The sequence below is a fragment of the Volvox carteri genome (genome assembly GCF_000143455.1).
Source record: "Volvox carteri f. nagariensis unplaced genomic scaffold VOLCAscaffold_3, whole genome shotgun sequence".
NCBI lineage: Eukaryota > Viridiplantae > Chlorophyta > Chlorophyceae > Chlamydomonadales > Volvocaceae > Volvox > Volvox carteri.
The window spans coordinates 1,276,353-1,301,666 of NW_003307546.1; the positions used below are offsets into that span (position 1 = coordinate 1,276,353).

General features: G+C 55.1%; 3 protein-coding genes across 3 annotated transcripts; 2 read left to right on the plus strand and 1 right to left on the minus strand.

Annotated features, from left to right (window-relative positions):
- Nucleotides 1-141: 141 nt before the first annotated feature.
- On the plus strand, nucleotides 142-1,479 carry VOLCADRAFT_103000 (uncharacterized protein; the record flags this gene model as incomplete). Its single annotated transcript, XM_002946362.1, has 2 exons — nucleotides 142-191; nucleotides 672-1,479. The coding sequence occupies 2 exons, from the start codon at nucleotides 142-144 to the stop codon at nucleotides 988-990; spliced, it is 369 nt and encodes a 122-aa protein (XP_002946408.1). The 3' UTR covers nucleotides 991-1,479.
- Nucleotides 1,480-1,815: 336 nt separating this feature from the next.
- VOLCADRAFT_103001 (uncharacterized protein) lies at nucleotides 1,816-4,552 on the plus strand (the record flags this gene model as incomplete). Its single annotated transcript, XM_002946363.1, has 5 exons — nucleotides 1,816-2,517; nucleotides 2,788-3,121; nucleotides 3,514-3,700; nucleotides 3,920-4,042; nucleotides 4,370-4,552. The coding sequence occupies exons 1-5, from the start codon at nucleotides 2,463-2,465 to the stop codon at nucleotides 4,550-4,552; spliced, it is 882 nt and encodes a 293-aa protein (XP_002946409.1). The 5' UTR covers nucleotides 1,816-2,462.
- A 2,515-nt stretch (nucleotides 4,553-7,067) lies between these two features.
- smc5 (structural maintenance of chromosomes protein 5) lies at nucleotides 7,068-18,558 on the minus strand (the record flags this gene model as incomplete). The annotated part of the gene is made up of 26 exons (XM_002946528.1): nucleotides 7,068-7,085; nucleotides 7,220-7,384; nucleotides 7,693-7,764; nucleotides 8,673-8,687; nucleotides 9,143-9,245; nucleotides 9,615-9,754; nucleotides 10,127-10,217; nucleotides 10,507-10,635; nucleotides 10,810-10,970; nucleotides 11,206-11,298; nucleotides 11,625-11,760; nucleotides 12,066-12,193; nucleotides 12,505-12,727; nucleotides 12,938-13,042; nucleotides 13,214-13,351; nucleotides 13,633-13,885; nucleotides 14,196-14,331; nucleotides 14,648-14,791; nucleotides 15,092-15,203; nucleotides 15,648-15,793; nucleotides 16,353-16,457; nucleotides 16,651-16,800; nucleotides 17,130-17,203; nucleotides 17,684-17,873; nucleotides 18,299-18,367; nucleotides 18,508-18,558. The coding sequence occupies 26 exons, from the start codon at nucleotides 18,556-18,558 to the stop codon at nucleotides 7,068-7,070; spliced, it is 3,147 nt and encodes a 1,048-aa protein (XP_002946574.1).
- Between the last annotated feature and the right edge of the window lie 6,756 nt (nucleotides 18,559-25,314).

Consider the following 25,314-nt stretch of genomic DNA (forward strand, 5'->3'; position numbering starts at 1 on the left):
GCAACCGCTTTTATTATTGGCTTATTTTGGTTTGCCCCTATATAGTAATCCATTCTGACAGAGGGTTATAGCCTTCTGTGCAGCCGCCAACCTTCGCTGCCACCGCCCATCGTCCTGCAAGGCTAACGAAGCATTCCCCAGATGGCTCCAGCTTGGTCACTGGCCATGACTCAAGATGAGACCTGCAGCGGGTGAGTTCGCAATGGGCGTTTGAGGGCTGCGCACTAGCCAGTAGGACAGCGGAGCCAAGAACTTTCGTCTGGCGGCTTGTTCTCAAGGCCGACTGCTTACTCATATGCGCTTGTATGTGCTTCGTTCGCTTTGACAGCCGGTGCCTGCAACGAATGTTTTCCACGAGTCGCCGCAACCTGGGCGCCATGCTCCGATGCAAAAGGCATATCTGTAGCACTTCGGTTCTTCAACATGAACTGGTTTTGGATTGCAGTGGAAGCTTTTAGACGTGAAGAGATAGCATAAAAGCTATCTTGAATGGAGGCGTGTCGATATCTGTTTATCTGAATTTCTTATGTTTTAAATGACGGTTTCTTGACTTCAAAAGATGTAAAATATATATATACAGTATGTTACCATGCGTCGTCGCTGGCGATTGTCCCAACACTTCTCCGCTTTTGCTGAACTGCATTCTTCTTGCCTTTGCAACTTCCCTACAGACCTAACGTTGGAGGCCTCGCTGCAGAGTATCGCACTGTGGCTTCGTCCCGCTCTTCATCTCGCTCTACACCTTATGAGGAAGATTTGGCACCCGTCAGCCGGCGTGCCTCATACGGCGCCATGGACCCGGTTTCGCCTGTCAACCCTTGCTGGGCGCTCGACACCGCTTCTATGATTTGCCCATATTGGAAGGTACTAGTTGCTTCAACCCAGTATGTCCAGATGAACGATGGCTACTTCGGCGGTTACTCATGGCCTCGCGTCGTGCCGCCGCCCAACGTATTCAACATCTGGAACCGTGCGGCGAGCGCATGCTGAACAAGGCAGAATTTAGGAATTGCTGTAGTCATGCGAAAGGTATTGTATTGTTTTTGATCTGTGGCAGAGTGTTGCCTTATGTCTTCCGTCTTCATCAAATGAAACTATCGTATTGGGAGGTTGAATAATCCCCGTTTGTCACATAAAAATTATATAAAAATTTCCAAATGAAAAACGAAAAATGCTGCTTTTCACAGCACGTGCGTTATGGAAGGTTTGTTTGGGCGTGATTAGGTACTTACGGCTGGGTGGGCTCCACATCCCGACTACACACGGAGCTGCACTGGGTATGCTGTGATCAGTAGCGAATCAAGAAAGCATGCATACCTACTACTTAGTATATTGCGCATCTTTTTACTTTGGAGCCACTGGTTTTGAAATGTCGAACAAAAGCCTAAATATTGCATACAGTACCCGGCGCGCGCGCCGGGCAATTTTTCCTGCTTTGCGTCTGAGAGGAGTATTTAGGCATTTCGAGCTTACTGATGTCGTTACGAAGGTTTTGCTTTTTTATCTAGGTCAGGTGTTTTACCTTTATTAGGCTCCCAAGTAGTTCTATATAATGCACATGTTGACGTGATGATGTTTGGTGAATGCCGCGAAAGTTTTTCGGCGGTTGCGTGACGGCTCCGACTCCGACCAGCGTTCATCGGCGTTGGAATAACGCCGGCGGGGGTGCGTGTGGAGGTCACTGTGTTTTTTGTCTAGTTTGGAGCGAGCGGGTGTTTTTCGAGGGGAATTGTTTAAGGAGTATAAGTGTATTACAGAGGGGCCCATAACCTTTGCTGTCTGACAATTGTGGAATCGTTGAGCTTGTGTGTGTCGCGGGGTCTTCCGGACTACTTCACTGTACGGAGATAGAAATGGTCCTGCACAGCATTTGACTATACGCAGGGGTGGGTCAACGCACTCGGAAATTCCTACGTGCCCACGAGTGGGCAGACCTCCGCTTGTGCCAGTGATATGGATATGCGAAGCCTGTTGTGTGTGTGAGTGTGTATGAGTTTTACTAGGTCCTTGTGTGCCGTGGAAACGTCTAGCAGGCGTGCCCTGTCGTATACTGTATTTGCAGCTAGCCAGGTTGCTGCCCTTTGTCATTAGCTGATTTATGTTGCATGTCTTTTTTCCTTTTGTGTTGCTATTCTTGACACCTTATGATGTCTGTGAAAGAGGCATACCTACCTACCGGTCATATGGTCAGGGCTTCGCGGCGTCGGTCATGCATCCTGTCGACTGCGGCACGGGCATGAGATGGCGCCTTTAATGAATTGATAAAATGTAGTTGATAAAGGATGAAGAGATCTTTTCTTTGAAGCAATTAATAGCTTTGTTGCGCGGCACTTGTTCGCAGTTTGTGGCCCGCGGGTCAAAGCAGGAACTGGCTTTATTGTGGAACCACTGGCGTGCTTTTGAAATATTATCATTGGCGTCTGTCGTCGGTTTGGTCAGTTGCTTGGGTTGCGCTTGTTCTTATGGTTGTGTTCGAGGCACACCGTACCATACAAGCCATGTTGAAGTTGAGACGAGGTCTGTAATTCTGTAAACTCCGGCTTCTTCGCGTTCATACATTTATCATGGCCTCAACTGGTCCTGATAGAGACAGGATATGGAGCTTTCAGCGGGTCGAGTATTGGAACGATAGGTACAAACAGCGCCTTCACGAGCAAGCGGATATTTTTAAGGAACGTACCTTTGATTGGTTATGTACATACGAAGCTGTCCGCGAACAGATAGATCCATACCTAGACGATGCATTCCTAGCGTTAGACTTAGGGTGCGGTAATGCTGACTTCGCAGCAGCCGTATGCGCAGCTCATCCCTTGCTTCACATTACTGGCATTGATTACAGCTCTTCGCTCTTTGACTTATGTGGCAGCTCACTGGGACCGCATCACCGGACGGAATGGCTGGTCATGGACGCGCGGGCTCTTGCCCTCCGAGGCGGCATCTTCGATGTTGTCCTTGATAAGGGGTGTCTAGATGCATTATGTGCGGGATATGATCAAATATCCCTGCTGCGGAGCTGGGGTCGGGAAATCACCTGCGAAGAGGAGCGCCGAAGCCAAGCAGCGAGGGCAAGCGTCTTACAACTGCTGCGGGAAGTGGAGCGTTGCCTACTGCCCGGCGGCAGGTGCGTGCGCGCACAGCGCCTACAGGCTTTGAGTTGCACCTGTGGGTTCGGGACGGGAATATCGCCACAATGCATTCGCCAAATTGTCCTCCATGGATGAGAGTCGAAACTTACACAAGCTACCTGGTGGTTTCTGAGTGTACCCCCTTGCGTTGCGCCTAGGTGGCCATCTGTGGTCCCTGTGGCTCTGCACGTATTATTACGCGAGGGGCCAAACCAGGGGTCAGGCGTTAGGGTAGCACGCCATCCGTATCATCCGTAACATCCCTCTCCGTAAGACAGGTGGCCTCGGCCGGCCAACCAGCTTGGCGACGCGAGTTCTAATTCCACGTAGGCCGGTCAACACATTTTCTTCTGCCACGTTGATTGCCGTGATGCCGCTTCCTTGGTAGGTACATCTGCATCAGCTATGAGGGCCCGTCGGGGCGGCAGCAGTTCTTCGAGGGCGCTGTCGAGTCGGCTCCTCTGTCTCTCACGCTGGTGCGGACCTTTGTGGAGGAGAAAAGCCACAACTACGTGTACGTGTTCCTTAAGGGACCATTGCCAGCTGCGCAGCTATCGCCCGGCTCAGCACCGTCGGTGCGCATGGGCGGTACTGGGGCTGCTGCTGGTAGGGCTGCTGCCGCAGCTGCCGCCTCCGATTCGGCGGCAGGCGTACAGGAAGCCCCCAGGGCCCCTGGTGGACCACAGCTGTAAGCCATTAACGCTAGGGCGCTGAACCCCGCCTCACCCCCCTCTTCACACGGCCGCCGCCGCCGCTACCACTACCACGGGGCTGTCACGGCCTCCAGCGTGCAGAGCTTCCTTGGAGAGGGGCCACCTGCTTCCTCTGGTGTCATACGGACCTCTATGACCTTCCCGGCTGTGTGTGAGCACTACGGCTTTGAGCAGCATTCGATTCGCATGTCCGTGGCCTGGAAGGTGCGCATCTGAGCGCGGCTCTCACGTCCGGCGATTGTGTGGCTGCCCTGTTATATTTGCCGTTAGCGAGGTGGAATTCCGGAATGGGAGCGGCGCTGTGGGGATGGGAGACCGGGGCACTGCGGGGACATCGGACCCTGCACCAGCTCCCCAGGCGGCTGAGGGGACCCGTGGAGGGGTCCTCAGGGATGGTGGTGAGGGGGCCCGTGGCGGTGGGGGTCTGTATGTGAGGGTGTGTTTACGTGTCTGTGTATTTGTGTGTATGTATGGCGACATCTGTGGTTGGTAGCTCCCCGCAATGAACCCCCTACATGGCCCCGTGTCCAGGTGGCCGGGGCGCCCAGGCGGGAGCTGCGCCCTGTCGGCAGCTGCGGCAACAGCGGTCCCCAAGGGGATGCGGATCTCCCTGCGTGCGTCGCCATCCTGCTCGCTCTTTCTTGCTCCTTCACGCTTGGAGCGCTGCCTTCCCATCCCTTCTGTCGGTCGGTCTCGCGTCGGTTCGGATCTTGATAATGCAGTGAGATAATGCAGTGTTGTGGGGCGCATTTTATCTTGTCAGGGTTGCCTCTTTCTGTTTGGGGCCGGTGTGACTGTTGGAGCCGGGAAAAGCGGCAGTATGCGGGTGTGACACGTTCTCTACAGAATTTCCCACAATTTCACTTCACCCGAAAACACGGGTAGCTACTTCATCTTCCCCTGGCTGTGCACCTGTCCAGCACCATTTACTGGCGGCTGCTTACGTGCCTTTGTGCAGTTATGACGTTTCCTGCTTGCCTTTGTGTTGACTTGGATCATCATGCATTGCTAAGCTTTGGGTAAGGCAACTCCTTCCAAACTTATACGACACAGGGACAGCTCAGTCCCCTAGGTTTACGGCGTGAGCGCGTATGCAGTTTTTCGGCGCCACTGCGTCGGTTGCAAGTAACGCAGCGTTCCGATGCCAGCTCGCAGCTACCGCGGGTAGCTATTTATGTTCGCCCCATGATGGTGTTACTCGGGGAATGGGAAATCAAGATGCAGAGATTCAATGCTTATTTAGTGTTAGAACTTGCTGTTTGAGCTGATGTAGGGCCCATCTGGTGCCCACCAGTTGTGCAGGGCCGTGCCCATCAGACGTAAGGCCTGCATGACTTCGTTCGACAGAACTGTCACTTGGGTCATGTGTCGGCGGCGAAATAGAGCTTTGCAAGGCCAGCAATAGCGGTCGTCATTAGGAATTCAGTGTATTCGGTGCCTAGACGCGGCCGCCTGCTGGACGTGAGGTTGCGCGAACCCATGCTGTCGGTCGGCGTTCCAGCGCCATCTCTGTACGTATCGTTTGAGATCCCACCCAAATGCTTATTGTATCCATCTTCATGCGATGGTTTTCGCAGCTCTGGTAATCATTGTCTTTTGGGGGTCGACAACAGCAAAATGGAGCCTTGGGACCGACAAGCCTGCCAATAATGGCATGTGGTAAGATCATATTTTACGGCGTCAAAGCTACATTTTGATAAGTACCATGCATGTACTGTGCTATGACATTTCAGGGCAAACCCTAAGTCCGCAGCGGCGTAGTAACTCCTATCTACTTGTAATCTCAGTCGCTCCGCAGCGCCGCGTAGGAAGCAAGATCATTAACGGAAATAAATGAGGAAATGTGCAACAGGAATGGATGCGTTTTGGTGAAGGGTAATGTGTTTGGCTATGTCTTAGCCGGGACACCGGAACGGGATCTGTAACGTCGATGGCATCATATCAATCAAGCAAGGCAGAGCTTTTCGCACATTTTGATGAGTCGATACTAAAACATAAGGAATTGCGGAAAGCTGGTTTTGGCGCAACTGGCTCTGCTGTCCTCGGATAACTCCTATCCGCTTGAAAATTCACTTGATCAGTGAGCTCAGTCACCGGTCCAGGTGAATAACAGAAAAACAGGAGAACCAATAGCAACTAGAACGAGCTCATTCCGAGTAAGTTTTTGGATATGTCTTAGCCGGGACGGAGGAACGGGAACTGTAACCCCGCTGGTCCCCCATTTACGTCAAGAGTATGTATATATCACCAATGGCAATGACAATGCTGTAGTACAGGCTTGTGCAGCGGCAGTGAAAGCCAGTCCTAGATATTAGAATGCGAACCCATCACCACTTTTGAGCTTTCTTGTTCCATAATCCTGGGCACGTGGCCTGATTAATACCAGAAAAACATGAGTATTGGTTACAATTGGATGATTGATGAGGTGTAACTTGTGTTTAACATGCCATGCCGGCCGGCCGGCCATCGTGCACCGATATGGAGAGTTTAGGGTCATTTGTAGCACGTGTGCGATTGTCCTTGTTCCTGCGCAACACAATGCACTCCATTTTGCAGGTCTAGGGAAGATGACGCCTCCTTGATACAGGGCAAACCATTGCTTGTAATCTTGGCTTTCTTGTGTATTACTTCCAGCAATGCGCAGCAGCTGTGGCAGCCATGTATATTTAATGTTGGCTCTTTGGTGAAAAATTAACGAGCGTCGCTGTGGATGAAGGCAGGCGGGTGACAAGTTTCGCATGAATTGACTACAGCTTGAATGCAACAGGAGTGTAGGCTGCTTGCGGCTGTACGGCAGCTACTATAAAGCTATTCCTGACCTCATTGGTAGGGCACTTGAAAACGGTTCTTGGCTGCAAAAGTGGAACTGTTCGGCTGGGTTCTGGACAGGTCAAGCGGAATAGCCACTGCCACCCGAGCTTAGTCTTTGCAGCGTGGGTTGGCTCCTCTGGACCAAACCGCGCAGATGTGAGGTTTTCGACAGGCACCCAGTAGGTGGCATTAAACCCAATCTATATCCAACTCCATCACTTGCGTCGTGCACTACCAACCATAAAACCAACAATGGCACGGCCACTGAGCGTCCAATCGGTAACGACAATAACCAAGGAGGTACTCTACAGGGATAACATTGCAGGAGGCTCCGAACTCTAACAGCCTGGAGGTTAGGGCGCATCCGCCGTTCCTCATCAAGAAGTAATGAACTGCCCTTCAGGTAAATGCTGCCTCTTCAGCCGCAGATGTCAGCCTGCAGTAGTATAAAAGATTAGTGCGGTTTTGTTAGTATCCCGGCTAGCAGCTCTTGGTTACTGTTAGAGCGGGGCAGGAGATCCCCGTTCCGACAGCGCCAAAATCACATAACGCGGCTTTCCCCCATCTCACCGTTGTGAACGTCGTCGGCAGCCCTGCCTCCATTTCGGCGCTACTGTAGATGATGTGTGTATGGATATCGCTGGTGTACTCCAAACCAGACAGCAGCTTGGGCGTCAGCAGGAAGCACTGCGGCGTGTGCTCCTCCGTGCTGGCGGCCACGAGCTGTTTGTACACCTGTCCATCAGCATGAGCACAGGGAGGGCGACCGTCTGCAAGATGCAACTGTTCGTCAAACCACTAGGATTTCCTAGAAAGCGCGGAACTCGGTCTTGGCGGGATGTTTGTAGCTGTTGACTGACGACTATAGCATAGATGCCGCGTCGACGTGTCGATGAATTGCAACAGAAGATCTTCGAACGACCCGCATTTGAGCCGCAATAGCGTGCCATAAAAGCCGGTTGCAGTATTTGAGGCAGAGCTCGCCCAACATCGCGGCAATGGCGCACGGTTACCGCGCCAGTAGCACAGCCCGCTAACCCTACCTTGCGCTCGTTGATGGGGTCCATGCCCTGGTTGATCTCGTCCACGACGCGGAAGGGGGTCGCCGTGACACCCTATGGGCAGGAGAGTTCGGGAGAGGCGTGCCCAGCGGATCCATAAACTGTTAAGGGACAGTCCTGCGTGCTAGGTGGTGGCCCCCTCATGTCTGAAGCCGTGGGACCGTGACAACGGAAACAGTACTGGTGGATGGAATAATGTGTGTTGCGATTGCGTCTCAAGGGCTATGAGCGCTTTGGGAGGGAGGGCCATGTTCGGGCAGGGAGGCGAGCCACGTTTGGGCAGGGAGGCGAGCCACGTTCGGGCTACTAAGCTAAGTATGTCTCTATAGCGCGCTCATTGTACCGGTGTTATCTTATGGAGGGGACCTGACTTCATTAAATGTGAGTTTAGGAGGGGCAATGGTTAATCCTATGGTCCGGGAGCAGCGCGCAAATATGTGGTCCGTAGTAGGGGTGAGGAACCCGACTATGGTTCCCCTCTACCGCGAGCTGTCGCAGAGGCCGCTCCAGTTCCATTGGGACAACCTTGTATTTAGGTTTTGGAATTCCATGGTTAAAAAGGCCGGGGATGCTGTGGCGGAGTTGGCGCTGGAGGGTGTTACTGAGTGCTGACGAGCAAGGTCCTAGCCTATGCGGCCATCACCAGCATGCGTGGTGATAACCTCATAGCGCACTACGCCACCCTTAAATTGCTAGTGGGGAGCATACGAAAGGAATTTGCTAAGCGTCTGAACGCGTGGTGGGAGTGTCCTGATATCCTGGGTGACCCCCGCGCTTTCCCCAGTGGAAGTAGCGGCATCAAGGCTTGCCGCTACCTGAACTCCCTCCCTACGGGTGCGCGTCTCGAGTGGCTGGTGCACACTGAAGTAACAATGCCCCAGCATTGCATCAAGTGCTCATGCGTTTCCAGTGGGGCTGTTGGGAGTTAACCGGCCAGACGGCCGTGAGCGCACCGCGCGTACCTGCAGGCTCTGTGACTGTGGAGCGGTTGAAGACGATTGCATGTTTTAGCGGAAAACCCTAAGTAGACGGAGACCTCGTTTTTTAAGGGCGCAGCATGCGCACCATTATAGACCGAGGCACCGCCCCTGGCATTGGCCAGGGGAAGTCTGGAAAGTCTGGCAGGTCAGATACGTTGCGCTAAGGTGCTTCGCGCTGAAGCGGACGAGGGCGAACGGTAATGGCCCCCCGCATACCCGCATAAACATCAATCTACCGTCTATGGGCCCCCGGCTTTAATAGACACCCCCGCACGGGTGTGTGTGTGTATGTGTGTGCGGAACTCGTAACCTGCTTGGATAGTCAGTCGACAACCTAGGGGTTCAACAACCTTCCTGCTTGTTCCGTAGATAATTAGACACCCCTGGCGTGCGAGGCACCGCATCGGGCGTCCCCGTGGGCTGCGGCATCCCCATACTACGACACAACGAACCTGTAGCGCGATCAGATACAGGATGGTTGAGACGCTGCGCTCGCCCCCGCTCTGCCGGGTGCCGGTCAGCAACTGCATGTCCTCCTGCACCCGAAACTGCACCCTGCAGGAAGAGTAAAATCAAGGGTACGAGACCAAGAGGAGCTTGAGTCAGCTACTGTGGCTTCGGCACAGCGCCCACGGGACAGGCAACCACGTGCTCAAGACGCATTACATCGCAGGCCGCACACAGCCGCGTAAGCAGCCACATGAGATAACGAGGCTTGAAAGCCACGCCCAATGTTTCCATAGGGCGCGTTGCTGCCTATAAGCGAAGCACCTCTCTTCATCCCCCAACGTAAGGAGGAAGCAGACCTACCGAGCCGCATGCCATGGCTTCCCTCTTCCCCAAAAGGAAACAAACTAGTAAGTGCGACAATGGACTCCAGACGCCGCGCCGTGACTGATTGACGCACACCGGCCCCCTGCTCACAGAATCTGGATGGCAAACTTCTCGAAGTCCTCGTCCTCGTGCAGCCGGACCTCCCCGGCACAGCCGATCTCCTTGAAGTTGTTGGAGAAGGACGCGTTGATCGTGGAGACCATATTGCGGATCTCTGGGAGCCACAGGCTCTGCAATACACGCAGATAACATGGCGCGCTGATGTGGTTTGGAGTTTTCATGGTAAGGGATATAACGGTACAGCTTGCACCTACTGCATGTGACTACCCCTAAACTGCCCATACGCTCAGACCGTGGGTCGTTGCCATCGCAAATCAAGGCAACCCGCGGCAACGGTTCGCATTGACGCTAAAAAAGGATTACCATGAAGAAAGCCTGTGGCCGCCTTCCCTGCTCCGTAAACAGCTACGATTCGGAGCTCATAGACAAGGACCTGGAGCCAACAGCACATGCTGGCTTGCAGCTACCCGCGGTCGCTACACTACAATCAACAGGACCGGCAAATGGAAGCCTGCGTGCAGGATGGTCTATGTCTTCCGCACCTGGGCGTCCTCAATGCTCCCTCGCAGCTGCTGACACCGCTCCTCGTGCTGCTTCATCTTTTCCGTGAGATGCGTGATCTCCGCCTGGCGCCTGGAGGGTGCACAGCAGGGTACGGATACAGGTGCCGAGCATTTCTTCACCGCTGGAAGAAATTTAAGGGCTTAATGGACACCCCTTGAGTCCGAGGCACAGCACAGGTGCTGTAGTGCTCGCCACAGCAGAGAACGCTCAGGTGGACCGCTGTTGGCCCGCCAACCAGCACTTCGATACCTAATCGTGCAGCCCAAACAGTTCGACGCTTGCAATAGGTGCCAGTAATACTTCTGGCACTTCCTCAGGTAAGGGTGCAGCAGCACTTCAGACCCCGGCTATGACTCACTTGCGGAACTCGTTCGCCACGTTTTGGTTGTTGCACACCACCTGCTCCGCCTCCGCCGCCTTCGCTTCTGATGCCTCACGCAGCGCGCTGGGTTGCACGCCCTCCGCCGCCAACCGTTTCACTTCTTCCCTGCACGCCACCCCGATTGAATGGTTCGTATATTTCCAGAGTGTAAACAAAAGGCCAGGGGATTGAGAGGACCCGAGCATGTACGTATGCATGGACATACATCACCAACATGTGGAGCTGTTCAGCCATTTCCCCCAAGGCAGGACCACATGATGACGGTCGCGGCAGACTCACTTGTCTGCTTCGCTGAGTGGGTAGTTCTCCGTGGCGTTGTCCATGGTGCATTTCAAGTCGCTCTTGGCGGACTTCAAGGCCTCCTCGGCGGTGTGGGCTGCATTGCGCGCCGCCTGCAGCTCCTTCTCGCGCTTGTCACGACTTGCCTTGAGCGCATTGAGCTGGAGGCAGTGCAGCAGGCAGCGGAGGCGTCATTGGCCTGGCCTACCAAGCCGATGCATCACTAACACCGCCTCAGCGCAGTTCGACAGCAACGCGAACATCAGCGTAAAAGGCAGCAGTGTAAGGCACGCATCGGGAGATCATGCACATACAGCTAGAGACATGACGCTCCAATTTAATCAATAATGCAATGCTAAGGGTTTTGCCGACGGAGACACACCCACAAGTGTGTACCTGCGCGGTCGCTTCGTAGAACCGTAGCTCTAGCGCCTGGAACTTCCGCATGTGCATCCACAGATCTTGCGCGGCGGCCAGTACCTGCTGGCTCTGTTGTTCAAATGGGGACAGGGGACAAACGAGTCAGCCCAGTGCAACGATTGCTCCAACCCAATGGAACTCCCAAACACACTTTCGAACAGCAGCAATAAGCTGGCTGTGCGCCATACATACTTCACTGCTGCAGCTACAAACTAGCCGGTCAGCAGGTTCTCGCGGTGCGCTGGGTGGGGAGGGACAAACAAGACCACCTGTTTCGTGATTTCGACAGGGTTTGACAGACCTATATACATCTAGATGCAGGCAACAGTCCCACGGCTCTAAGTCGGCGAAATTACAGTGCCCGCCTGCAGGGTTCCCCCGCGTCCCCGTCCCACCAGGCTCGCCAAATGCGTAATTTTCTCGTGGATGCCGCGCCGTATCTCGGGCCGTCGCAGCTCCGGGTCCGGCACGGCCTCCTTATTCCGCAGGGTCCGCTGAGCGTTCGCAACGGCGGCCATGAGGTCAGTGCGCCTGAGAGGGGATGGCTTGGCAAAACGGCATTAAAAGGCACCGGCGTCGCTGTCGCTCCCATGAAAGTCCCTTTTGCACCTAGAAAACTCGAACACGCCGCAATAAGGGCGGACACGACTGTTTGGAAGCCAGTATATGGCGCCGTTAAGGGTTACATATGCCAATTGAGGCCTGTAGTGCAGGAGGGCGACATTGATGTCTCATTCAAGCAGGCCGTCAGAAGCTCCCGTGGCTCCCGTTAGCCGCAATCAAAACAACCCCAACTCGTCCTCAAAAGAAACACCGTCCCCTGCCGCGGTACTTACTTGCGCTGGATGGCCTGATACTGCGCTTCCAGCCGCTTGATCTCCGCCTGCCACGCTTGCCGCTTTTGCTCGTGTTGCTGCAGCTGCTGACCTAGTTGCTCTGCCTCAGCAAGCAACCGGTCGCGCTCCTGCGGAGGGGCAGCGAGAGGGCACCAGGCGATAGCCACGTGCAAGGCTTTGCGCTCTGCATTGCCAGCAACTCTTTCAGGAGACCATCACGACGGAGTCTAAGGCCGTCATGCCGGGTGTGAATGCAATACGAGGAAAACAGGAAAACATGCAAATTACTCCATACAGTAATAGGACAGGTTGGCCTCCCCTTTCAAGCGGAGTTAACAGGTGTCAGTTCGCTGTCCCGCATTCAGCATTAAGCCTTTTGCCTGCCCAACACCTAGCGTCTACCAGGGAACCCAAGCAGCATCCCTAGTCCCCCACCCACCTGTGCCAGGGCGCTCTCCTCCCGCTGCAGCTCCGCCCGTTCTGTGTCCTCCTCGCTGCCCCCACCCGAGCCCAGCAACCGCGGCGGCTTGAGGTCGCCGTTCTCTATTGGGCGCACGGCCGCGTTGTAGCGCGAGCGAATGATGGACAGTCGGGTGTTCCCCACCAGCACCGTCCTGATGGGCGTCTCCTGGCTGAGAGCTTCCATGGCAGTCAGGGTCTGACTGCAAGGACAGGAGCAAAGGCAGGCAATCGTCATCATCGCAGCAAGACATCGCCCATTCACCTTAACACATGATAGTCCCTGGCACATCGCATGTGCAGTATGTAAGGTTACATTGCAAGCAGGATTGCAAACGCGGCTTATATGCGAAGTGTAGGAAGGGAGCTCTACTTCAGGCTGCAGCGCGGAACCGCACGGCCATAGCTCTTACCTCGTTCCGATGTAGATGTAGTTGGCGTTGCACTGCTTGACCACCAAATGCATGAAGACGGGGGCTGCTTCGATGAGCTCGTCCAAGGTATGCAGAATGCCGTATCTGCAGGGTGGACAAGTTGTATTAGATTGCGCACGGCAGGGAGCACTGGCGTGCTGCACGAAACATAGAACACCCAGGCAGTGACCTAGGAGCCCTTTCCTGACGTCCCAGCCCACGCCTGCCTTTCCTCAGGGACACTGCCAAATGCAGCTTAGCGCGCCGTCTCCTTACCCGGCATGTTGGCTGGCGGTACCCGCCGGATGCTCCACGTGGAACGGAACGTTAGGGTTGTATGACGAGCAAACGATCTTCACAGTCGGCGAGACGCCATTACGCCGGGCTTCGTCGTTTAGAAGCTTCTCGTCATGCCTGCACGGGCAATGGGCCATGAGTCGGTCAGCACAGAAGAGGCCCGCCACTGCTGACACCTGCATGCTGGCACTGGGCACAACCCAGGTCGTCAACACCACGTCACACCCGGCGCACCACCTCTCTAGTGGAGACTACGGAAAGGGCCATCAAGGCCGAGGCGCGCAATCCTGCTCCGCACCATAACGGTCACATACGCGCGCGGACGCAACAAATCACGAAGGTACTGTGCTGTTGGGCCCGCGTCTGCTATTCCACTGGTGGAACAGAAGACCACGTACTTGTTTGTGACGATGTAGGAACCCAGCCATGGCCAGCAGGAGTTCTCCACGTACTGCAGCGCCACGCTGTTGGGCATCCCGGGTGCCGCCCTGACGGATATCTCCAGCGCCAGGGGCCCGAACACGGGGCCCTGGAACGTGCCGTCCGTGCGGTGCTGCTCTATGAAATGGTGCAGAACCCCAATGTTGCGGTGCTCCTGTCCCAGACGCTGAAGCATTTGGTGCTTGCGGCTGTTCAACAGGTCCAGACGGCCTGTTGGATGCGGTCACGAGGGACGCAGGTCCATCCCTTGGGTCGCAAGCTACCTCGATGCGGCGACGTACTATATGCATAGTTCCGTAAATGGGGCAACACTAAGCCATGTAGGGGTGCCGGATTAAGGACGGTAACATCTAGGTGTCATGCCACGACTGCCGTGTGATCCGCGTCCTGCGAACTGCGCACCCCGGAGTTGTTGGAATCCGCAAACAGGCCTACGCCTCGCTGCTTAAAGGCGGGGTGTGCGCGGAAATCTGCTGCCCGGTGCCAGCACGCGGAAACAAGAGGCACGTTGCCGACCCACCTCGGACTCGCCCAATCTGCGCCTGGTGACTCTGAATCTGGAGGGTCAGGGTGTTCTGCTGGGCCTCCACCTCACTGGACTCACTGAGACTGCCTTGGATCAGGGAGCGCAACTCATGCGCCCGGTTGACCAGCTCCTGGCAAACCGGGCGGGGACGTCGACCATCGGTTTCGGCAACAGATAGCATGAACATAGGATAAGCAAAGGTGTATAACACCAAGGTAAGTCAGGGAGCCGCCGGGATGCATCTTGCCCAATGCCGGCGTAAGCCAGGCGCGGTTACTTCTCCGGCGCTATCGTGCTAAGGGTCCCATAGATAGAGCTTCCAAGCGGTACAGAATGACAACGCGGTGGAATGGCGTCCCGCCTTGTCGCGACAAAGCACGCCGTCAGGTTCAGGTTCCACAACGGTGGAGGCCGATGGGGCAGAGCAAAGCCTGCTGGCTGCGTACCTGCGGCGGTCGGTCGGGTGCCTTCGCCAGCTCCGCCTGCGCCCTCTCTAACCTCATACGTGCCGCGGTAATCTGGTCCGCCCGCTCCTTAGTTTGCTGGTCTAGGGAGGATAACTCGTCAGCCAGGGAGGCAATTTCGCTGTCCTGTAGAACATCGCAGTTGAGGTTTGCAAAGCGACGGAGGGAAGCGCGAGTTGCGAAACTTCTCAAACCCAAGATGCGGCCTGTCGCGAAGGTGGAATGGCTTGTTTGAGGGCGCTGTAGCACCCGTCTGCACCGAAGTAAACAGTCAGCCAGGAAGAGTCCCGAAGGCAGCGGACACGGTCCAACACGGCTTCGGTCAACAACAAATACTTCAACACCACACCGCATATGCATGGGCCCTTGAACAGCAGAGCCAGGGCCGGCCCGCAAGCCCGCCCAGCCCGGCCGGGCATTACGTACTTGCTTATTGAGTTTATCAGCTAATCGCCGCATGTGCGCATCCGCTTCCTTCGCCAGGCGCTCGGCCGACGTCTTCTTCTGCCGGATGTCCTTCAGGGCTTCCTCGCGATCCCTGCTCACACACGGGCCGAACGGCCGGGCCAGTGGGATGATCAGGTCGCATGAGACGGTGTTTAACGTCAAACAAGGAATTTACATTCGCGTGTGTAAATTCTGTATGACAGAGAATGCAGTCCGAATTTGCATCGGGCGTTTTCTGTCCTATGGACATACCAGCCTATCCGAGAATCCGCTCGCCTGGCTACCTGCTTGGACCACTGGCGCACCTAGGCGCGCCTGAACTACCGGGAACTGCTCCTATCTGCTGCCTTGCACGATAAGAGCACCGTGAAACGGGTGAGTGCCTACTGGAAGCTTGCGCCCAGCCGTTTTTGTACGAACTACTCAATTTGTCCAAATGTGCGGTGTTCCAAAACCTCCCAAGCGATACCCATGCGGAGTGCCGACAGCTCTGCCCACCACCGGAAGCGCGCGCATGATCCTCACGCCTCCGCACCTGATGGGGCGTATTTGCTCCTCCTGCTTGCCCTCCAGGGCCCTGCGGGCGTCCCGCTTCTCCACCCACCGCTTCTTGGCCTCATCTGCGGTCCTGCTCTTCGCAATCACATCCAGCCACTTGGCTTTGGACAGGAAGGAACGAGCCTACAGGAGCGGGTGCGACCAACGTGTAAACCCCGGAGTGCGGGGTGAAAGCCACGTGAGCTGAAACAAGCAGAGGCCTTGGCAGCAACGGAGGGCATGTCGTGGACAGCTGACACCGGCAAAGACAGGAGCCAATAATAATGTGATAATGACAAAATGACAGCTTAAAGGGAAGGCAAGACGCGCACTGAAAAAAGTAGCAGAGGGGTCCGTCAAAGCCACGGGGCCCCATGGACCGTTAGTGAAAGTTCATGTTACGGTGTCGGGGGCCGTCCTCCCGTTCTCGTTTGAACGCGAAGCGCCGGAGCGCTGCGTGCCTAGTCTCCCAGACCTCGGAGAAAAAGCTAGCTAATGCCAGCGGGGGAGTCTCGGTCATGACGGTGCGCCCTTGAAACCCGAGCTCACTCCCATACTTAGCCCTCAAGCCATCATAAGCAGCGCATTCCCCAAACACATGCAATTCGTCTTTCACCGCTCCGCAGTCGCAAAGATTGCAGGTACGTGCGCCGCGCTCACGGTCATTGGGCCTATTAAAAAGTCACCCCTAGACCGGACCCACCTCTTCCATCAGCTTCTCGCGTTTCTGGAAACGTTCATAGTCGCGCCGCTGCCGATCGTGCTCGGCCTGGAGCTTTTGCAGCCGTTCGGTGGTGGTGTTGAGGTCCTACGCAACGGAACCCCAAACAACGCCGTGCACATGTTGTGACCACCTGTATCCGCCTTCAGCTTTATGTTTGGCGTCTGTGCGATGGGCGCCAGGAGGGCGTCTATATGCAGGGCCGAGCTAGCTTCTCTCCACGCAGGCAAACTCAAATCATGCCCAGTTCGCAAGGAAGATAGGGCTCTATGTCACATACCGCAATTTCTTGTCTCTCTTCCTTCCGCAGGTTAATGAGTAACTGGTGTTGTTCGTGCAGCGACGCATCCCCCACGGCCATCAAGGTAGCCCCCAACAGTTCGTACTGGTCCATCTTGGCGAACTCAGCCACCTTATCTTGCGGTAGAAACTATCGCCATGACCACCAGTGAGAAGAGGCAACGGAGGCGGGGGGGTGGAGACGGGGAAGAGTTAGCCACGCAGCTTTCTGTGTTCTGCGCTCTTGGACGTGACGCGAGGCCTCAGAGCTGCGTGGCTTGGCGGGATAGGCTGAGGGGACCTGACCTTCGAGCCTACTAAGTTTTCCGTAGTACGGACACTAGGGACCCTGATATCAGTACACCTGATGGGGCCGCCCCGTTGGCCAACTGCATAAAGCAGTAATGAGGGCCTGACCGCACGGCGTGCTTGCGCCCAGCTATAATTGTTGGCCATCACCCCAGTAGGCCCTACACCCACCTGGCAGAGGTTGCCGAATTGGATGTTCAAGCGCTTAATGAGCTTATCGACCTCCTTCGCTGTTGCATCGACGCCTGCAGGCAAGGGGCCGTTGCGACTAATCTCACACTGACCGCTGAGCACCAGACGACATACGTTCAGGGGATGTCTGTGGTCTGTTGGACATTTGAAGTTCCCATGTGAGCCTCATGATCAGGTAATGGCATATAACCATAATGGCAAGTTGTGCTGGCCTGTACGATGCGGGCCGGCCCCATCTGCTGCCCCCTACTGCAGAATTACAGCCCTGATGCTGCCATGTGCCTCATGTGAACCAACAAAGGGCCACAAGGGCCCGGGACCTTTCATTGCGTACTGACGCTTGATTCCCCCTCACCGCTCCCAGTGACGCGTCTCGTCGGGATCTGGAGATGGACAGCGCGGTTAAAATAGCCCGATCTTCGGCGCATAGGACTGACCTCGCAAAGCGGAATTCCATGCCCAGCCTTGTACACTAACTGGATGCCACATGGCCGTCCTGGCACCATGAAACCATTCTCGAGCCACAGGCTTACCATTGATCTTCCATTTACTTTCGGAACGCTCCTTCCGCTCTCCGTTGGGTTCTCTATCTACACGCACTGTAACCGTGCGCTTCACCACATAGTCACGTCCTTCGCCACCAGAACTGAGAGTGATCTCAGTCCAGAAGGAGTGCATTCCTCGTCTGACGAACGCTTTGATGTCATCGGCACGACCTAGCGTCTGCGAGGGTGGATGGGGCGGTTACGGGATGGCGGGAGGGGTTGTGGGATTGATGCAACGAGACATCAATCTTTCCAGAACGGTGCATGACGTCGGGGCGGCCAACAATACCGACACCGAGACTGCAAAGGCGAGAGGATTAATAGTGCAGGGCAACGCATAACTCGCGTCTCAGGGTCCTACCTTGGGCGAGCCGTTAAGGCCCAAGCAAAGCGCACAAACGAATGAAGATTTGCCCGTTCCTGCAAGCGGAAAGGAATACATACAGTTAGTCGGTCAGGTCCCGACACCGCAACACCTGAAGGCGCTCAGGGCAACCACAAAACCCCAGGCATCCCAGTCTGCCCCAGGCCTGCATCCAGTCTGCTCCCATGCCACAGAGATGCGCTCAGGTGCACAGCCTTAACCCCGACTCGACTTCCCACCATACCATTTGGTCCCAGGACAAGGTTCAGTCGCGGTCCCGGCAGGATGGTAACGGTTCCGTTGTACGTCTGTGCAGGCGAACAACAACGGCAGGTCACAATACATGTGTCGTAGGAAGCATGCAAAAGGTTCAGTGGACAGGATTTTGCAAGCTCAGAAGATGGCGATGAGGTGACCCAGGGAATTGCGACAACCTCATCTCTCTTACCATGAAGTCATGCACCTTAACCAGCTTCACAGCTCCCTTCGCAAAGAACATCGCACTGTGCACAGAAAAGCTTGAGATACTACACCATTGTAGTACAGTGGATGCTTCGAAACTCCTCAGCAGACTTACGCCCGGTTGCTTGCCGAAGGCCCGGCACCGTCGCCAGCTACCAGTGCTCCTTCTTCGTCATCCTCCATATCCTCCGCGTCCTCATCTGTATAATCGTTTTCGTTCTCCTCGGATCCACCTTCGCGCTCCCTCTTAATGCTGGGCATCGCTCAAGAACGGAGGAAGTCCACCGCGAGGAGAAGAATCAGCAGGAAAGCGTCTTTAAGGGCCAAACGATGATAACATTGTCACAATTGGTCAGCTGCTAAGCTAGATTAGAGCGGTAAGCCAACGCGTAAGGACAATTTTTAAAAGTCATCGTAACATGGCGAACAGCGCAAACAAGTTGCGCCAAGAATATGCAATCTAATTTTTAATCCTCTTAGGAGATTTGCACCTGCGGCTTTCCCCACAGCATACACAACGTCTTCCATAATTCAGCATGGCGACAGCATGCACAGCACATACGACAATGGAGATACAATCCATGCGGACCCGTTGACCATCGTCCATCTTAAACGTAAACTTTCTTGACATGTTCCGAAGTCTATACCTGCCTACACATGTGCACAGCGGAACCTACAGGTCCGACAAAAAGAAGTGAATTGCCATCAGACTGTGAACTTCACAAAATGGGCAACGGCGAGGCCACAAACTCAGGTCTTCCTGACAACATTGTTGTTATCCGTCACGGCCGCAGAGAAGATACGGACAACCCTTCGTGGCATATCCAAGCCCGCTTTCCCTTTGATACACCTTTAGCTGACGTAGAGCATGAAATTGCTGGGGCAGCAAAGAGATTGAAAGAGGCAGGGCGGTCTTTTGATGGTGCGTCAGTTGCCAAGCTCCCATCACAGGCGTGCACTTCGGGGATGGTGCACTTGCCGAACTTTTGCGGAGCTACTGTACATGGAGTGTATATTAGACTAATCCTTCATAGTATGATATTGGTTTTTCCATGTTACTTGTCGCTTGTGGTTTCACCCATCTGCCAATCCATCCCCGTGCAGTGGTCTACACGTCACCCTTCCTAAGATGCCTTGAAACCTCAGAGCGCTTACTGCGCGCGCTTGGATCCGAGCGAACACCTGTCATCGTTCACAAAGGCCTTTCCGAAGTGCATAACCCAAGTAAGGTGATACTATGCCTTGCCGCGTTCTGAGGTTAGCCGGACGAAAGATCCAAACAGGAGTAATTGGATAAGCTGTCCTCTCCTAATTAACGGAAAGTCGTTCTACGCAATAACTGCCTGGCAGTGGACTCGCTTCTTACCTATCTCGTACAGGCTGCCGTGCTACTCTTGCCCGGGTTTTTCTGTAACCCCTGCTCGTTTCAGATTCATATTTTGGCCCTTCAGATGGAACATTATTATGAAGCATACAGTTTTTAATGTTGTCGTCTTTGCTTTCCAAACCCGCTCAGAGCTCCTCTTCAAGACGAGCTATCCGTCATTCTCACAACGGGTCCGCTATTGGCTATGGCGCGGCACGTACAGGAGGCATTCACGGCCAGTCCGGCAGCGCTTTTCCAGGAAGGCACGCATCTTGGAAAGCGAATGGCCGCAGGTGCCAGAGTCCGAGCACGGCGCTGCGTTGCGGTTCCGGCAAGTCATACTTGAGCTCGCGGTGAAACACCCAGGGCAACAAGTGAGAAGCTGCATGTGTCTTTGATTGTAGACCGAATTCGCCGCTGGCCAAGGGCAGACACCTGGCCTAACTGAAAGGCCGTTGTATGCACTAGAGGGGCTTGAGGGCACTCCGCTAGCCTGTGATGACTATCTCATCCTGCCATGCTCCCTACGAGAGGATAGCACAAAGCCGAACTGAACGTAGCCCTGGTCGGGTGTGCAGGTGCTGATCGTATCGCATGGCAAGTCCGTCCAAGTAGCACATGAGGCGTTGGGCTGCACGGAGCGTTTGCAGCAAGTGGGCTTTGCGGGCTTCATTTCCTGCTGCCCCAGGAACAAGCAGCAGGAGCAACAGCAGCCGGGGGACCAAGGCGGCTCTGGGGCAGCAGCTGCCGTGCGGTGGACAGACTTCGAGCTCGATCCAAAGGGTCCATCCTTCAACGTGGATTTTTACAAGGATGATTAAAGCAACTGAGGCATGCTGGATCCTCCTGGGAAGCGCTACCAGCGCCAGCTGCATTTTGTCATGGGGTAACGGCATCAGGAATGTGAATTGTCGTGCTGAAATGTGCGCGAGCCTTGCCGCCTCATATTTGGATGGCCAATCGCTGGTGTCCGCAGCTCGCGTAAGCGGGTATGGATTAAATATTGTCTGATGGTATGAGCAGACTACGAAGAGGTCTCCTGAGCCGTGTGGGAGGGCGACAGCCCGCACAGCCGTTCTGGGCCTAAGCTGCCAGCATGGTGTCTCGGCTGGCCGGCCTATTCGTCATGCAGCTTGCATATAGATTGTCGAAAACCTCTACTACCGTGGGGACATGATGTGCGGTGACAGATTAAGTCCTGATTGGGTGGCTGGATGGTCGGCCGTGAGCAGCACGGCCCCAGTGATGTTGACATGTGCTGTGTTTCCTGGATAGTATTGTAGGAGAGTTGACGTAAACCTGCGACCGACGCTGAAAGACATATGATGCTCGCATGATAACCGTGTCAGCCGTACGAAGGAAGCGTTCACAGCTGGGACTTTCCACAAATGGGTCACAATTCACCTTACAATTCCCACGTATCCTTACCTCCTAAATGCCCTGCCACATGGCAAGCATGTCTTTCCTTTCGTTTGTGTATTTTTAAGCGGGCGACGGCGGCTATTGTTCCACGCTGTGCAGCTTCTTTTCTTTCACCTTGGTAACTGACAAATTCTAACGTTTATGATATCTGCGGTTAAGCTACAGTTGCTTAGTTCACAGACCCCACGTGCTAGCTAGCTCCACTGGTGCTGTCGCGTATGTACCTACGCATGGAGCTGTGCCACCAACGGGCAGGGCAGCATGTGGGTATACGATATTGAAGCATCACGACCGGCCAGTGCCTCCTAGCACAGGATGGGTATATCCTGGTTGGTGCGCTCGTGGGGTGACATTACCTTGTGTGGCGCCAAATTACTCCGCCTGGTGTGTACGGTTGGCTGAATGAACGGACGGATTTACACGAGATGTTGCTTCCAGCTAGGGGCTGGAAGGGAGGGCAGGCAGATTGCCATGGACGGGCGGATTCCCTCGTGGGAACTGGTCCGCCCGTGGTAGCATGGGAGAGGAGTTGCGGTGGACCGGGTCGGTCGGTATGAGGAGGTGTCGAGAAGACCTGCCTTTGCGTATCTCGTATTACGGCAGACTATGGAAAAGCGAGGAGGGCTGCGAGGAAGCCGAGTTGGTTGAGTTGCGGAAGAGGGTATTCCGAGCTCATACTAACCCCTGGGCGTGGCTGCGCGGGGGTAGCTGCCCGCACTGTAGCATCACAGCCTTACCTCGGGGGCTGCACTACGGGCCGGGACAGCATTTCACTGCCTGCACGAGGCAACTCTTAGCCACGGGGAAGAGAGCCGCATCTGGCCTCTCCGCAATGTGCCGCAGTAAAAAGGTGACTGTGCCCAAGCTTGTGCCTTTATATTGGCCTATACAACACACATCAATGTGGGCTTTGAAAGCGCTATGACTAACCCTATGGTCGAGGAACAACGTACATTCATGCGATCTGTGATAGGTGCACGAAATCCCTCCATGGTCTGTCTTTAACGTGAGCTATCTCCGCAGTTCCCTTGGAGGAGCGTTTTGTCAATGGGATTCAAATATTTCCGGAGTATTGCTGCCTATGGGCACTGCGTAAATTGTTTCGGGTGCCATTGCATCTGCGTCTCTTTGGGTTTCCCTTTCAGGCCATCAGGCATGGAGGACCGAAGGTTATGCTTTTCCCTATTGATAACGACTTTCCTGACCCTTGCTCGGACGCGATTCGTCCGCATCGTCGTGAGCGTGGGTCGACGGGCGTGATCTGCACTGCCACACTATTAACAAACCCAAAAGCTAAGGACTGAGCACTTTAGCTTTTCAACAGTAAACCCAACTGCGCATGTAGCAGCTATAGCCCAATCCCCCATGCTCACGATAATTTCAACTCCAGCCTAGCAATCGAACCCAGGAACCAGAGGACTTCAACCTAAGCCTTGTTCCCGGATCGGCACCAAGGGGCTTAACTTCTCGAAGGAGATGTGCAAGATTCTTACACACTATTCGTACGCACTCCATAGCATTCCTTTGCACGTACGAAAACAGTAGCATTGATTTAAAAATGTCAAAACCGAGATTCATGGGCAGTTGGCTGCAACCGGAGCAACCTCGACGCATCAACGAGGGACACATCGCGGAGCCCCTCCAGTCTGCTACATGCACACAGGCGCCACCTCCAGCGCATCGCTGGAACCGCCACACTTCACAACGCCTAACCACCTTTCCTGCGATATCATCTCCATTGCCGAACTCCTGCAACGTCCCCCAACCATGAATGCATCGGGAACAAGTACACCACCGTCGTCGCAGTCCGGTGACGGCTCTTCCACCTCATGCAACTCCAAGTTGTTTCCCAGCCCTCCAGCCCGGCGCCGCTGTGTTTGCTGCCCGGAACGCCGCTGCGGCCACTCCAATCCCCCCCGGTATCTCACCGTATCTCTGCGGTGCACTTGTCATAGTCCCCCCCCCACCAGCACCACCTCCCTAGCGCAGCCGATGGGCGCAAAGACCTGTCTGAGGGCCTCGCTGATGGACTCCGTCTGCCGCTGGAGCTCTGGCAACCAGGCGGTCTGGGAAACCGTGGCACGAGGGTACCTAGACTGGTACAGAGGGTCAGCCCGGCCGTACACTGTAGGCGCCGGAAACGAGGTGAAGTGCGGATAGCCTTTTAATGGACACAGCCCTGAGTTGGGTGGGTGGGTGGGCGGCTCCGGCCTCACTGCGGAGGACTGCGCCATCTGGTTCGGCAGCTGAGCCCAGGCGTACTGCATGGCCGCATCAGGTCGGCCAGTACCACCCACCTCTTCTTGGGCTTGCGCTTCGGCATCGTGCAGCCGCCCTCCTGCGCACGCCTCCCCTGCTGCTTCGCGGCCGCCTCTTCGCAGTGTCCAGGTTGCAGGAAAGGGTATGGAAGTGATGGCAAGGCGTGAAGAGGGGTGCACCTTCATGCTTCTCCCCAGGCCCAGGCATTGTGCCGACACCACCGAGCTCCTGCCGCCGCGTGCGCTGCAAGACCAGACGACTGCCGTGGATTCCAGCTGCTGGTCGTGTGCCCACAAGCACGCCATAGCAGTGGTATATCGGTATGTGCGGGAATGGCCTACGCAGTTAGCGTATGGCTGTGGGCACGTACTCGGGAGGAATGAAGGCTTACACACAACCCAAAAGTCCAAGAAAAGGTTCACTAGCGAAAAGGTTGTGTCGGAGCTGAGGACGCGACACGATAGACAGCCCGACTGCAAAGCCCGCGCTTGCAGTTACAGTGCGGCATTATCGAGCAGGTGCGCTAGGCGTCTAAGGCACAAGCCACTGGGCTGCCTGGCAATGACCGCCTCAGAGGGAGTCCTTAAAGTGCTTCAGATAGCGCCGGGTGTGCCGCGGTAATGGATCCGCCATTCCAGAACACAATCCATGTTGCATGGGAACCCCATGTTTTGGCTAACCCGCAGACAGACCTTCATTTCCGCTAATAAGACGCCTATCTGACCCTGATCCAGCAATATCAAACCCTGCACAGCGTCCGTACCATTGGGGCCCTCAATCAAGTTGACTTTGGGGCCGGTCTCTAGCACTAACTCGTGCCTATGAAGCTCTGTTCAGATGGGGGGGTGTCAGCTGGCACAGGGGAAGCAGTTTAGCATCCCAGGAGGATGGGTGAAAACGCATGGCGGGGTCAACTAGGACTGGGGCTCCGTACGGCAACCCTTACAAGACGGCCATGCCTAGCCCAGTCACTACAGGACGGAGCCGGGAGGACACACGGCTGCAATGAAGACATGCTTACGAAACGCCCGCGAGCAGCAAAGTTTCCCAAACTTTCCTAGCTCACCATGAAGTCCTAGACGTTCCGGCGGCCCAGGGCGCAAACTTGCAATCCAAGAGCGGGCCAGGTGAAACGGTTGGTAAGATCATTGGCATGCATCGTTACAGCATTGCCATGGCCGCAACAATTACCTTTAGCTTGAGCCGCTTATAGCACCTCTCGGATAGAGACCAACCTCCGCTATGGCTGACTACAACAGATCAACGCATGCCCGAGCACACTTCATCGCAAAGTATAATGTATCTATTGCGGGCATCGCCCAGCCACGCGGCTCGGTTCCGTAAGCAACCAAGCATTTCCTGTCAGATGCCCTGCTCCCAGACCCCGACGGGACAACCCGTTATCATTCATGGCATACCATCATCGAGATTCAGATCGGCATCTCAACCTAAGGAAACAGCGCTGTAGCAAAGTGTGTAACTTTCCCAAGCTCCGTACCGGCGTTGCACTCTGATTGTAATGCCCTGCACACCGTTAGCCCTCAAACCTTCTAACTTGGAGACGCTGTAATACACTCCTTCTTGGCGAGCATTATCGTCCATTCTGAATGGTGCGTGGATAGGAAGGCCACAGACGTAACCTCTGCATATTGAAGCATTTTTCTCCACCTGACGACAGCAACGTATTTTTGTATCAGGGCCCAAACAAATGAGGGGCTTTTGACGCACTGTAACAGTTCCCAGCGT